Source organism: Dromiciops gliroides, chromosome 6 (assembly GCF_019393635.1).
Source record: "Dromiciops gliroides isolate mDroGli1 chromosome 6, mDroGli1.pri, whole genome shotgun sequence".
Taxonomy (NCBI): Eukaryota; Metazoa; Chordata; class Mammalia; order Microbiotheria; family Microbiotheriidae; genus Dromiciops; species Dromiciops gliroides.
In genome coordinates, this window is record NC_057866.1 from 270,716,050 (window position 1) to 270,729,434 (window position 13,385).

General features: G+C 39.6%; 1 protein-coding gene across 1 annotated transcript; it reads left to right on the top strand.

The window, feature by feature from the left end:
* The first annotated feature begins 5,052 nt into the window (after positions 1-5,052).
* Positions 5,053-10,217, top strand: IL2 (interleukin 2). The gene is made up of 4 exons (XM_043969758.1): positions 5,053-5,187; positions 5,283-5,330; positions 7,947-8,084; positions 10,113-10,217. Exons 1-4 carry the CDS (start codon positions 5,053-5,055, stop codon positions 10,215-10,217), a joined length of 426 nt encoding a protein of 141 aa, XP_043825693.1.
* The last annotated feature ends 3,168 nt before the right edge of the window (positions 10,218-13,385 follow it).

The following is a 13,385-nucleotide window of genomic DNA, read 5'->3' on the forward strand; positions in this document are numbered from 1 at the left end:
GATCTCACTGTTGGCCCTCCCTGGCACAGGGCCTCACTACTGGTCATCAAGGGGGTCAAAGCCTTTCTGGTGGCCTTGTGCTAGGGGTGAGGTCCTGGGATGGGTCTTTGCTGTGTAAAGACTGCTTGTTTACCTAGGGGGCTGCTGGTTGAAGGAGGGTGGGGCCTCGCTGGTAGATTGCCCCAGCCTTGAAGCCTTGTTGCAGGCTGTTATGAGGTTGGCTCCTGCTGCTCTTCAATTTTGTTCCCCTCCTACCCAGTGAGACAAAACTTTCCTGTGGTGTTGATGAGCTGCTTCCCTATTCCTAGATCAATTTTGAGGCAGTTTTCAAGTTGTTTGGAGGGAAATTTGGGAAGGCTTCAGAGAGTTCCTTCTTTACCCCGCCATCTTGGCACCAGAAGTTTCAGCAGATATCTTAAACTCAATATGGCCAAAATTGAACTCACCTTTTCCCAAAAAACTCTCCCCCTTCCAAACTTCCATTACTGTCAAGCACAATAGTATCTTTCTAGTCCCCCAGGCTCATAACCTAGGTGGCATCCTGGACTTCTCACTATCCCTCAGGGATATCCCTCAGAGGACGTGTACTACCAGAAAAAAAAAAGGTACAAAGAGACAGAGAAAATGGAATGCTAGCCTGCCAGAGTAGACTGGTAACCCCTGAGATATTAAAAGAAACAGAGAAAAGCCTCCAGTGTTGGAGGTAATTTCTTTATAAATTATGGATGAGTTTTTCTAAAGCTTTTTTGTCTGTTTTCTTTCACAACCTGACTAATGTGGAAATGTTTTGCATGACTACACATGGGTAACTTATATTGAATAGCTAGAGTTTTTAAGGGGGGTGGGGAGGGAGGGAGGAAGAGAATTTGAAACACAAAGTTTTAAAAATCAGTATTAAATTTTGTTTTTACATGTAATTTGGGAAAAATAAAATTCTAAATAAATGGAATAAAAAAATTATGGATGGGAAGATATAGATATGAATCACACAGGATGAGAAGGCCTATAGGGTTTGAGATTTACTTTGATCAGGATAGCACTAACCCTATCAATAACAATGCAAAGAATTGACACCAGTATAGGATTCTGAGGTTTCTAAAGCACTTGATATCTGTTCTTTCATTTGAGTCTGCTAACTGCCCTGTGAGATGCATGATACAGGAAGGTAGTCCCCATTTTAAAGATCAGGACACTGAGGCTCAGAAAGGTTAACACATTTGCCAATTGTCACATAAAGAGTAAGTATTGGAGATGCCCTAGGCTCAAGCACCATTTCTCGCACTAGTTGGGTAATTAAGAGCAAGTGATTTCACCTGCCTAAGTCCCAGGCCAATCTCTAAGATTTTTCTAATAAGCCATAGACTGTTTGCACCCTCACTCCTAGAAATCCCAGACAGCTGACATGGACATGATGTATTATCCCTCCTCTCCACTACCCCCTCCCCCTGCCCCAAAGCTAACTGAAGGCAGTTATTTCATTCGTTTTTGTCTCCAGGGGGCTGGCACACATTGATATATTGAGTTAAAAGAAGAAAACAATGGAATTGTTATAAATCAAAATAAGAAACATAGTAAAAAGTTGTTTCTAGGAAGGGATGGTAACAACCAAGGAGGGGGTGAGAGAGAACACCCTGACAAAAATGTCCCCTCCTACAAGGTGCTTACAGAATACCTTGTCAAAGAAAAATTCACTAGTAACCAAAGGCTTTGGATGAATGACCAGTAACACTACCATATAGTTGGGAAAGGCTATTCAAAGTTCTACTCCAGGTCAGTTTTTGTTGGGTGACATTCATTCCATCTTCAAAGAGAAAGTAGGAGGCATGTCACTCTTGTCGTGGTTAATAGAGTACACTGACAACATAACCACTGCAGACAGAAGTCAGCCTCTGTGTCAGAGGCAAGGTAAAAAGCGAAAGTATGTCAGAAGGAATAGCATCTCCTTCGGCATTTCAAAAACTAGAGTTCAACTGCCTTCTGCATAGGAAGGTAGGTAACAGACCACTTGGGCACCTGGGGTTCAGTTTTCATCAGGGTCCCAGCAACGGGGCTGTACTCTTTGGGGCCTTCCCCTATCTTGAATGGAAAGAGTTATGGAATTTTGAAGACTTAGACTCTGTGAGAACATCAAAGGTCTCATTGGAAAGGCTCCCACACAGAAAATTGTGTGGGCCTTCATTTTTCCACTCTGGAAGGGTGATTGTCTGAGCTTACGACGGCAGGATGAGCCTATGAGCTCCTCACACAGCTGTCACACAATTGGTACGGGGAGAACTGAGCAGCCCTTCCCCTCCACGAAAGATGAATCTTGGGCTCTGGGCTTGGAAGGTCCACAATGAGTTTGTATTTTCTGCTCACCAGGGGAGTAAGCAGAGAATCTGCCCATAAGTACTTTTCCACCATTACCCTCCATCCATGTCTCAGTTTGAGGAGCCATGATTCTTGACAGAGGTTCATAATGAGGATTTTGTACTAATTATGAAAATAATAGCTCACCTTGGATAGGATTTTACAAAGTACTTTCCTTACGACAACCTCCCAAGGTAGGAGGTGCAAGTATTAGGAATCCTTCCCACAGGCCCCTTTTACAGATGAGGCAACTGAGGTTCAGAGAAGAAATTTGCTCAAAGTCACCCAGAAAACTAAAAGAACCAAGACTTGAACACAGTTTCTCTAAGTCCTATGTCCTTCCCACCAAATTATGTGATACAGATATAGAGATAGAGAGATGATAGAGACAGGCAGATAGAAGGATAGATGATAAAGACAAATAGACAGAAAGGATAGATTTATATATGTGTATATATATATATATATATATATATATATATAGGCAGAAGGATAGATGATAGAGATACGTGGGAAGATAGAGATAGATTAGATAGATAGATAGATAGATAGATAGATAGATAGATAGATAGATAGATAGATAGATAGATAGAAAGGAAGACAGGCAGAAAAATTGATTGATTTAAATAAAATAAAAGGGTTTATTATTAGTATTATCTATTGGACAGCCAGCACAATGAGTAAGAGAACTAGCCTTGGAATCAGGACCTGAATTCTAATCCAACATCAGATACTTTCTAGCTGTGTGACCCTCATTAGTCATTTAATTTATATCAGCCTCAGTTTTCTCATCTGTAAAATGGGGATTAAAAATAGTACCTGGGGGCAGCTAGGTGGCACAGTGGATAAAACATCAGCCCTGGATTCAGGAGGACCTGAGTTCAAATCCGACCTCAGACACTACTTACTAGCTGTGTGACCCTGGGCAAGTCACTTAACCCTCATTGCCCGCCCCCCCAAATTAGTACCTATCTCAGAGGGTTGTTGGATGCATCAAATGATATAACCCATGTAAAGTGTCTTGCAAGTCTCAAAGTGTTAGCTATTATTATCTATCTCAACAACCTAAATTACTCTCTGGTCAGGTTTATTGAGGCGTTATTTCCTCTTGCGCCATTAAGCCATTGCTGTGACTAAAATATCCTTCAAGGAGTATCTTGTGGGAACACTATCCCTGGCAGTACCTACCTTACTGAGCTTTAGTGAGAAAGGGTTTTGTATACTGTAAAATGCCTTATAAATTATACAAATGAGAATGGTGAGCATAGTCACAAATTCTGGCAAGAAAAAAAATAACTGCATAGATCATACTGTATGGAAATTACCCTAATTCCTAAAAGGGACAGGCATTAGAGAGGACTCCCCAGTGAAGAGCCACCTCTATCAACGGGGTCAGTCTGAGCCTTCTGTTCAGCCTGCAGTCTCAGAGAGTTGCCCAGAACAGATGGGTCAAACATAACACTCCACTGTGGTGCAAACCAATGTAAAATGTAGCTGGGAAATAGTTAACACAATAAGGGAAAATACAATAAAACCTAGATAACATTACATTTCAAAAACCAAGGGCTCCTTATGCGCGTTGTTGCTCAGTTGTTTTTCAGTTGTGGCTGACTCTTCATGACCCCATTTGGGGGTTTTCTTAGCAGAGATACTGGAGTGCTTTGCCATTTTCTTCTCCAGATCATTTTATAGATGAGGAAACTGAGACCAACAGGGTGAAGTGACTTGTCCAGGATCACACAGTTAGTAAATGTCTGAGGTCGGATTTGAACTCGGGTCTTAGGAAGTAGAATTTTTTTTTTAACGATATTATCCATGTATGGATTAGTGGTCTCCATTTCTATTTGAGTTTGAAACCCTGCCCCCTAGAGCCCAAGAAAACATAGCAGCAGTTGTCAGATAATCTATGTCTAGGCGGGAGCTGGAGTGAATGACCTCTAAGGTACCTTTAAGCCATGAGTCTGTCTTATCTAAACAGAATTTCTGTAGGTTTACAATGGGTGGAATCCAAGAAAGCACTGTAAAAGCATGCTCTTCCATTAACTGGCTGCACTGAATCACATTTACAACATGCTTGGCTTATAGATTGAAATCTTACTAGTTCCCTGGCTAACTGTGTAACATTTCTGCTCACATCATTTTGTAGGCATTAGCTCAGTCTTTGTAGGAGAAGAAAGGCAAAACCACCTTGAAACAGGAAACCAACATTCTTCCTGTTTAATCAACAAATCTAAAATTTTATTTTGTTTATCTGTTTATATTTCTCCCCTTGCATATATCCACTGAGAGGTACTACTCAACATTGTTTTATGACAAAGAGAAAATTTTCATGAGCAACCTCTGTAACCCCTTTAACGAAAGGGGAGGAAAAATTGGTTCATGCAGAAAACTTCAAATGCAGTGAAGTAGCCCACTTAGTGTGGGCTACAGTAACCAAGAGGGATTTCACCGGCATCCATTCAGTCAGTGCTTACGAGGGTTGAAAGAAATTCCAAAGAGTCATCAGAAGAGGAAAATGAAAGGTAATGATTCTTGCCACACAGGTAAAAGCCTTTGAAAATGTGTAATATGTAAAATTCTTTAACACCCCCAGGATACTTTTTCCAGAATTAACAATATAAATTGTTCCTCTGGTTCAAGGGCTTCCATTCACCTCTCTAATCACTACGCAGAGTAACCTCAAGTTACTCAGCTCCTAGCACAATGAACAAGGTGCTGCTCTTGTCCTGTATTGCACTAACTCTTGTTCTGGTTGCCAATGGGGCACCGTTGCCTCCTCCTACCACTTTGCTGCAGTACTTACTACCTGATTTAAAGGAGGTTCAAAATAAACTCAAGGTAAGTCTCTCGCTGTTTTTTAAAACCTAAACAGATTTTACTGAATACATTCTCATTGGATGTTCACCTTATTAATGACATTTTTACTTCCTTAGGATGTAGCAAAGAGGATGGAGAAGTATGAACTTTACATCCCAAGTAATGTAAGTAACATTTTCTATACTGAATTTGGTAGATTTTCAACTTTAAGATAATTAGGAAGTAGAATTTTTTTAACGATATTATCTGATGCGTTTAGTATACAAGATTTAAGTCAGGTCTAGGGAAATGTGTTTAAAAGGCTAGCTGGATAACAATTATCTATACCTTCACCCCACATAAACTGAAAAAGAAAATGAGAACATCTGCTTTTCTTTGGGAGTTGTGTTTTGTTTTCTAATAGATAGTGATGTTGTTTCAGATCAGATGTATTAAATGTGTGGCGAAATTTAAAGTGCTGGATAAGCATCAGCTGTTATCGTTATTACTCAGGGCTAGCAGGGTACAGTCAATCCACACGCACACACAGACCCAGGAGTCAGGAACATAGAGTCAAATGGGCCTCTGACACAGAGCTTGGGTAACCCTGGGCCAGTCATAAGTTGGGGAAGACTATTGATCTGCAATAGCGCAAGGGATTCCCTTTGGTCCCCTATTACCCACATCCATGAAATGCAGGTTCTCAGATCTCTGCCTCTTTATCTATATGCATACATATTTATAGAGAGAGTTATGCATATATGTGTGTACATGTTCACATGTATTCATGCATGTATACACACATATATGCATGTGCCTTATGACACACACACACACATAAAATCTCATTTGATTCTCACAGCTCTGTGAGTATTCTTCTCATTTTACAGATGATAATAATGAGGCTGGAAGAGATTAAGGAACCTGCCCAGAATCAGACAACTAGAAAGAATCAGAAATAGGGTCCTCCTGTTATCTCCAAGGCCTGCCCTCTAGCCAGTAGGTGACCTACTGTCTTTGGTGATACTTCAGGCTAACCTTGAATGAAAATAAAGAGGAGAGAGGCAGAGATGAGGGCAGAATGTGCCATCTGGTAGTAAGGGCATCTCTGCTAAGGCACAGAAATGGGTAAAGCAGGGAAAGTCATGTTCAGAGAATTGCTAGCGGTCCAGTTTGACTTGAACAGAGGCTGCATAAAGGGGTGTAATATGGTCTAACTCTGAAAAGGTCAATTGGAGTTACAAAGCTCATCTGAGTAAAAGGTTTTAGAAAGACTTCAAAGCATTTCATTTAAAAGTGAGGTCAAGGGGCAGCTAGGTAGAGCAGTGGATAGAGCATTATTTCAGGAGTCAGGAAGACCTGAGTTCAAATTTGACCTCAGACACTTGACACTAGCTGTGTCACCCTGGGCAAGTCACTTAACCCCAATTGTCCTCCAGAAATTGAAAAAGAAAAGTGAGGTCATTTAACAATCTGAAGCATAGAGAACATTGAACACCCAGAAAGAGCCGGAGTCAAACTCTGCCTCTCACTCTAACTAAAAGTGGGTCCATGGGCAGGTCAATCAACCTCTTTTAATTTGTTTTCCCATCTTTTAAAAGGCAATAATAATCAAACCTATCTCATAAGGATCAAATTCAACAATGTAGGTAAACCACTTTATCAATATTAGCTTTTATTATTATCATTGCCATGTCATAAAGGAAAGAACCAACCTAGTGGTCAAAAGATTGGGGTTCTAGTCTCATCTCTGATGCTATGAAGATTTATGACTTTTATTTAATCCGTCACTTAAGCTCTCTAAATTAATTTCCTCATTTGTAAAAAAGAGAACAATCCTTGTCCAATTCACAGTTGCTGCCTGGATCTGGATAGATATCCATACAGATAGATAGATAGATAGATAGATAGATAGATAGACAGACAGACAGACAGACAGACAGACAGACAGGTAGATAGATAGATAGATAGATAGATAGATAGATAGATAGATAGATAGATAGATAGATAGATAGATAGACAGACAGAGACAGACAGACAGACAGACAGACAGAGATTAGATATAGATACAGACATACATATATAGGTATAAACATATGAAGTGCTAGCATACGCACATATACATATGTCTATGTTAGCATTTATAGTGTTTTAAGGTTTGCAAAATACTTAATAAATATCATCACAGTTTTTATTCTCTCAACAACCCTGAGAGGCAGATGCTAGTTTTGTCTTTATTTTACAGATGGGAAAACTAAGGCAGACAGAGGTTAAGTGACTTGCCCAATGCCACTCAACTAATAAGTGTTCAGGGTTGGCTTTTAATTCACGTCTTCCTGACTCCAAGTTGAACAGTCTAAAAATGCCACTTTTATGTATGTGAAAGTGCTTTGTAAATTACAAGACATTATGTAAATGTGAGGTTTTTAGTGTTAACAGAAACTTGAAGGTAAGGTTTAAAGTAAGTTACTTCAGAATCTTTCACATATGGCGTATAGCGAGGATGCAGCTGGAGCAAAACATAGCAAACAACTATTTTATTTAACACCTGGTTATGTGTAACTTGGTCACAGTTAAATAGTTATATATGAAACCCCCAACAAAACCTGGTCTAATTCCTACACTCAGAGCTGGAAGGGAGAGAATCCATTCTACCCTGCTCCTCTGGAGAGGGAATGAGATCATTCCCCATGCCTCAACCTGTCCCTCCCTGGACTCACAGAATCTCAACTTGCAATATACAAGTTAAAAACAAACAAACAAGATTTATGTGAAAAAATGACTGATTCTTTTACCTCTAGGCCAGCAGCATTGCAGATCTTCAGTGTTTCACTAAGGAATTGAAGCCCGTGGCTGAGGCATTGAAATATGAATCAAAAGGAGCTACAGATATTCAGAATGTTATCAACAACATTAATGTGACTATTAACAGCTTAACGGTAAGGACATTATTATTGTTTTTATTTTTTGGAAACAATACAAGAGGAAAGATACTGTATCCTAAAGGACCACAGGATTAAACACCAGTCTAGACTAGTGCTATGATATAGGATTAAGAGGCACTCATACTTCTTTCCTTTTTTTTTTTTTATTATTATCAAGCCATGTTTAAAATGAACCACTTAATGTCACTTTTGTAATGAGAAGTCTTGAAATGGACATTATACTTGGGAAATTCATCTTTTGGTTGATGGGCTCTAAGTATAAAATATAGAGTTATCTCCTACATGTTATATTGGAGAACTCTCAATGATTTATTGAGTGCTGACCAGCTTTAACTCCCACACTGATAGTAACACCATCCTGAGGATTACAAAGAATGTGACCCATTTTCAAGATCTACCATAAGGAAGCTCAACGATAACTTTTGTTTGTTCTTCAGTCATGTCTGACTCTTTGGTACCCCATATGGGGTTTTCTTGGCAAAGATACTGGAGTGGTTTGCCATTTCTTGATCAAGCTCATTTTACAGATGGGGAAACTGAGGCAAACAGGGTTAAGTGACTTGCCCTGGGTGACACAGCTACTAAGTATCTGAAGAGAGATTTTTAACACAGGAAGATGAGTCTTCTTCACTCTGGGCCCAGCACTATATTCATTGTATCACCTAGCTGTCCTGAGTCAGGAATAACACTGGCTCAAAACTGGTAATTTAGGGGAGACAAACAAATTTAATCTTACTCAACAGCTTAAACCTTTCCCACCTGAAACTATTTATCAGGGATTCACATCAGTTGTCTTACAGTAATGAATTTTCCTCCCCCTCTGCAAAAAGGCACTGAGGTTACCCAAAAGGAGGTACAAAGAATCCAAGTCATATACAGAGTATATAAATATGGTTTCAATATATGTTCTTTTCCCAGTAATACTTTCAGCATCCTAAGGTCCCTTTACATAAACAGGAAGCATGATTTAGTAGAGAGTCCCTGGGATCTACACTTAGCCCTGGGCTGTTTAATATTTTTATCACTGACTTGGATAAAAGGATACATGCTGTGCTTATCAACTCTACAAATAATACAAAGGCAGGAAGGACAACTAACCACTAGATGTTGGAAGTATAATCTAAAAAGGAATCAACAGGCCAACATATTGGGCCAAACATAAAATTAAATTCACTATGGATAAGTATACATAAGTACAAGGTGGACATGGTATATATAATTAAATAGCAATTAATTTGGGGGGAAAAAGATCCAGTGGTTTTATTGGACCATAATCTCAACAGTGGGATGGGCCAGGCAAAAATAAAAGCTAATGTAAACTTGTACTGGATTAAGAGAAGGTTAGGGGGCAACTAGGTGGCACAGTGCATAAAGCATCAGCCTTGGATTCAGGAGGACCTGAGTTAAAATCCAGCCTCAGACACTTGACACTTACTAGCTGTGTGACCCTGGTCAAGTCACTTAACTCTCATTGCCCCATAAAGAGAGAGAGAGAGAGAGAGAAAGAGAGAAGGTTAGTGTCTAGGACTAGAGATGGGAGTCCCATTGTGCTTTGCCCTGGTCACACCACAGCTAGGTGTTGTATTCAGTTCAGCATGCATTTTAGGAAGGTCATTTGTGTCCTAACAGGAAGATAGTGAAGGACTTAAGGTTGTGACACAGTAGGTTCCACCTAACTAGAAGTCTTTCAAGCAGAGGCTAGATAATCACTTTGCAAATAGGTCCTAATATTCTTGTTCAGCTGTGGGTTGGACTGGACACCTCTAAAGTTCCTTCCAACTCTGAAATTCTATGACTTGTCGACTGTAACTTAATGGTCTCAAAGAGCTTAGGGCTGTAATACATTTCAGGAGAAAGAGTTTCCCCACTACAAAAGTCCCAGATGCTTACGGTCCTGAAGCAAGAATGCTCAGTGTTTGAAAAGAAGAGTTCTGGATTAGGTAGGGTCTGCTCTTTCTAACACAGAGCCCATTTAAAAGTCATTTGTCAGGAGTCACATGAATTCTTTTTGTTTTATTTTAGGGATCAGAAACAACACAGTGTCACTATGTCACCAAGATTAATATGGAAGGGTTTTTTGAAGAATTGATTACCTTCTGCCAAAGACTCATCCAAGTTGCTCAATGATTACTTACCCAATTGTCTGGGTGAAGTTATTTATTTAAATATTTAAGTTTTATAATTTATTTCCAAATGTGTGGTTTACTATCTTTTACTACCATTGGTCTTAGCCTTCAGATAATGAACACAATAGATCTTATGATCCTCATTGTAAGCCCTAAGGGCTCTAAGAACTACTTTAAGTTATCAACTCAAAAATTATTTATTAAGTTATAACTTGTTAAATGTAATGTCTGTGTAGGTCAATAATTATTTAATAAATCTGATGATGTATAACAAGAAGTCTGGTTAACTTTGTGTATTTATCTCGTATACATAGAAGGCATTCAAATATTACTTTTTTTTTTTTAAGATGACCATTTTAAATAAAACATGGATCTGTTTCACTTTCCACCAGTTGGGATATGTGGGGAATAAGGGGGTTTCTTCACATAATCTTGGCAATGAAAGACAGTAAAGATACAGGACAATAAATTGAGGCATTAGCAAATGATAAATGAAGGTTACAGATGGCAGAGACTGGGGTATGTTTGTAGGCATCAGGAAAGGAACCAGTAAAAGGGAAAGACTAAAGATTGAGAGAAGGAGTAGGTAGAATGGAATGATTAATGGGACATACTTCTTAATCTAGGATCCATGAAGTTGTTTTAAAAATATTTTTGATATCTATATTTCAAGAGGATTGTTTGGGGCAGCTAGGTGGCGCAGTGGTTAGAGCACTGGCCCTGGAGTCAGGAGTACCTGAATTCAAATCCGGCCTCAGACACTTAACACTTACTAGCTGTGTGACCCTGGGCAAGTCACTTAACCCCAATTGCCTCACTAAAAAAACAAAAACAAAAACAAAACAAACAAACAAAAACAGACCAGAAGGATCAAGAGGATTGTTTTCATTTGTAACCCTATGTATTTATTTTATCCATTTTAAAACATGATTCTCAGAAGGGGCCCATTGCGCATTAAGGGCCCCAGATTGCTAAAGGGGTCCAGGACACAAAGATGGTTAAAAAGGCCTGATAGAGGAAGCAAGGGGGCATGGAAGGAAGGGCACAAATAGAGAGGGTGGCCTTGGTAAAGAAGAGATTGCTCACCCTCTGAGATGGAAGAGTAGAAACTAATCAAGAGAAGCAATGAGGTAGAGCAGAGAGAAATACTGGTCTTGTCATCAGGAAGACCAAATCCCACCTCAAATGCATAATGCCCACGTGACCCCAGTTAAATCTAGTCCCCTCTCTGAGTCTCAGTTTCTTCATCTCTAAAATGAGGGGGTTAGGCTCCCTTCTACCTCTAAATTATGATCCTAAAAAGTTGCAGAAGAAGGGACAGCTAGATGGCACAGTGGATAAGTACCTAAGTTCAAATCCAGCCTCAGACACTTAACACTTACTAGCTGTGTGACCCTGGGCAAGTCATTTAACCCCAATTGCCTCACAAAAAAAAAAAAAAAGATGCAGAAGAATTATAGTATGGGAGAGGGGAGGTCATGCTCCAAGTAGGAGGCAAGGTCATCTGTTGTTCTGGGGGTATGCTGGGAACTTGAGATAAGGACACTGAAATGCTGCAGGGAGGGTGTTAGAGAGTCATTTAGGGAAGACTAAAATTCTGGTTGTGCAGCAAAACACATCCAATGAAATAAAAGAACTGTAATCCAGTCTGCTAAAAATCCAGCCTCATCCTCCTCCGCCAGGTGTCATTCTGCAACCCAAATCTCAGTATCTTATAGGGCAGGGGTTCTTAACCTTCCTGTGACATGACAGTCTGGTGAAACTGAAGGGCCTCTTCTCAGAATCATCCATAAAATAAAATACATTGGATTACAAAGAAAGCAAGTAATATTGAAAGACAATTCTTGAAAGGTTTTAAAAACAAGTTCATGCATCCCATCAAGCCTTGCCTCAGGCCCAAGCCCAGTGCAGAGTGCCTACATGGTGAGATGCCCAAGGAGAATGGCAGGATGAGATTGGCTGAAGCGAGTGCATTAGGGAAGTCTGCACTCCCTCACCCACAATCCATACAGCTCAGCCTAGTTAGGGCTGAAATTGCATCACATCGATCTGCTGGGATGACCCAATGAGATGGACATGAAAAAATTCTGCAAAGGGGCCAACTGCAAGGCATGATAAATAAATGGAAAGGGCTTCCTTTCTGATTATCTTTCTATCATTTTAGGATGTTCAACCAAATGAGTGAATCTCTAGGATTCAACTATGGAAATGTGCTTGTTTTCACTGTTTCTTACTGAATAAACAAGAACATAATTGACTGGAAACTGGGAAAATGCTTTCCCCATAGTTTAGTTTGCTCGTGTCTATCTTCCCTGTGATCCTAGCCCGCCTCAGTCTTTATAGCATACTGCTGGTTCTATCCACCCAAGAAAGAGCACAACTCTGAAAAAAAAAAAAAAAAGGTCTGGAGCCAAAGCCAAAGTAAAGTAGATATGTGACTTTAAAATCATCCCACCAAATAAAGAAACAGTGCAAATATTCATTCATTAAAAGACTATTGGGGCGGCTAGGTGGCGCAGTGGATAGAGCACTGGCCCTGGATTCAGGAGGACCTGAGTTCAAATCCAGCCTCAGACACTTAATACTTACTAGCTGTGTGACCCTGGGCAAGTCACTTAACCCCAATTGCCTCACTTTAAAAACAACAACAACAACAACAAAGACTATTACTAGGAAAATTTCAACTCAGGTCTTAGTCTTTTTTTTCCACTAACACATTCTCATCAAGGTCAAATTCTAGCACCATCCTAGTCAGATATTCATGTCCCTACCCTCAATCCATATTTTCAGTTAGGTCACCCTATCCCTTATCTTCTTTAGGAAGCAAGTATGTTTGGATCAAGTGTTAAAATTCTGACTCTGTTTTTAGAGGAAAAAAGAACCTCAAGCACGGAAAGAAATAGATGAAATAAAATAAAATATTTTAAAATATTTAAATAAAATAAAATAAAATGAAATAAAATATTCCTAAGTCAGTATGTTCCAAGCCTACTTTAGACATTCATAGATTGTAAGCATTCTGTCAGCTCCCAATCCTTTTCACCTTTAACTCGCATTCAATACTCTCCTGGAGAAGGAAATGGCAAACAACAACAACAACTGCTGCTGCTGCTACTCCCAGTATTTTTGCCAAGAAAACCCCAAATGGGGTCTTGGAGAGTCAGACACG

Bases quoted from the DNA above. Each gene is read 5' to 3' on its own strand.
- IL2 (XM_043969758.1), top strand. From the start codon at position 5,053: ATGAACAAGGTGCTGCTCTTGTCCTGTATTGCACTAACTCTTGTTCTG. The intron at 5,331-7,946 runs GTAAGTAACATT...TTTTACCTCTAG, and splicing joins AACTTTACATCCCAAGTAAT to GCCAGCAGCATTGCAGATCT. The intron at 8,085-10,112 runs GTAAGGACATTA...GTTTTATTTTAG, and splicing joins TGACTATTAACAGCTTAACG to GGATCAGAAACAACACAGTG.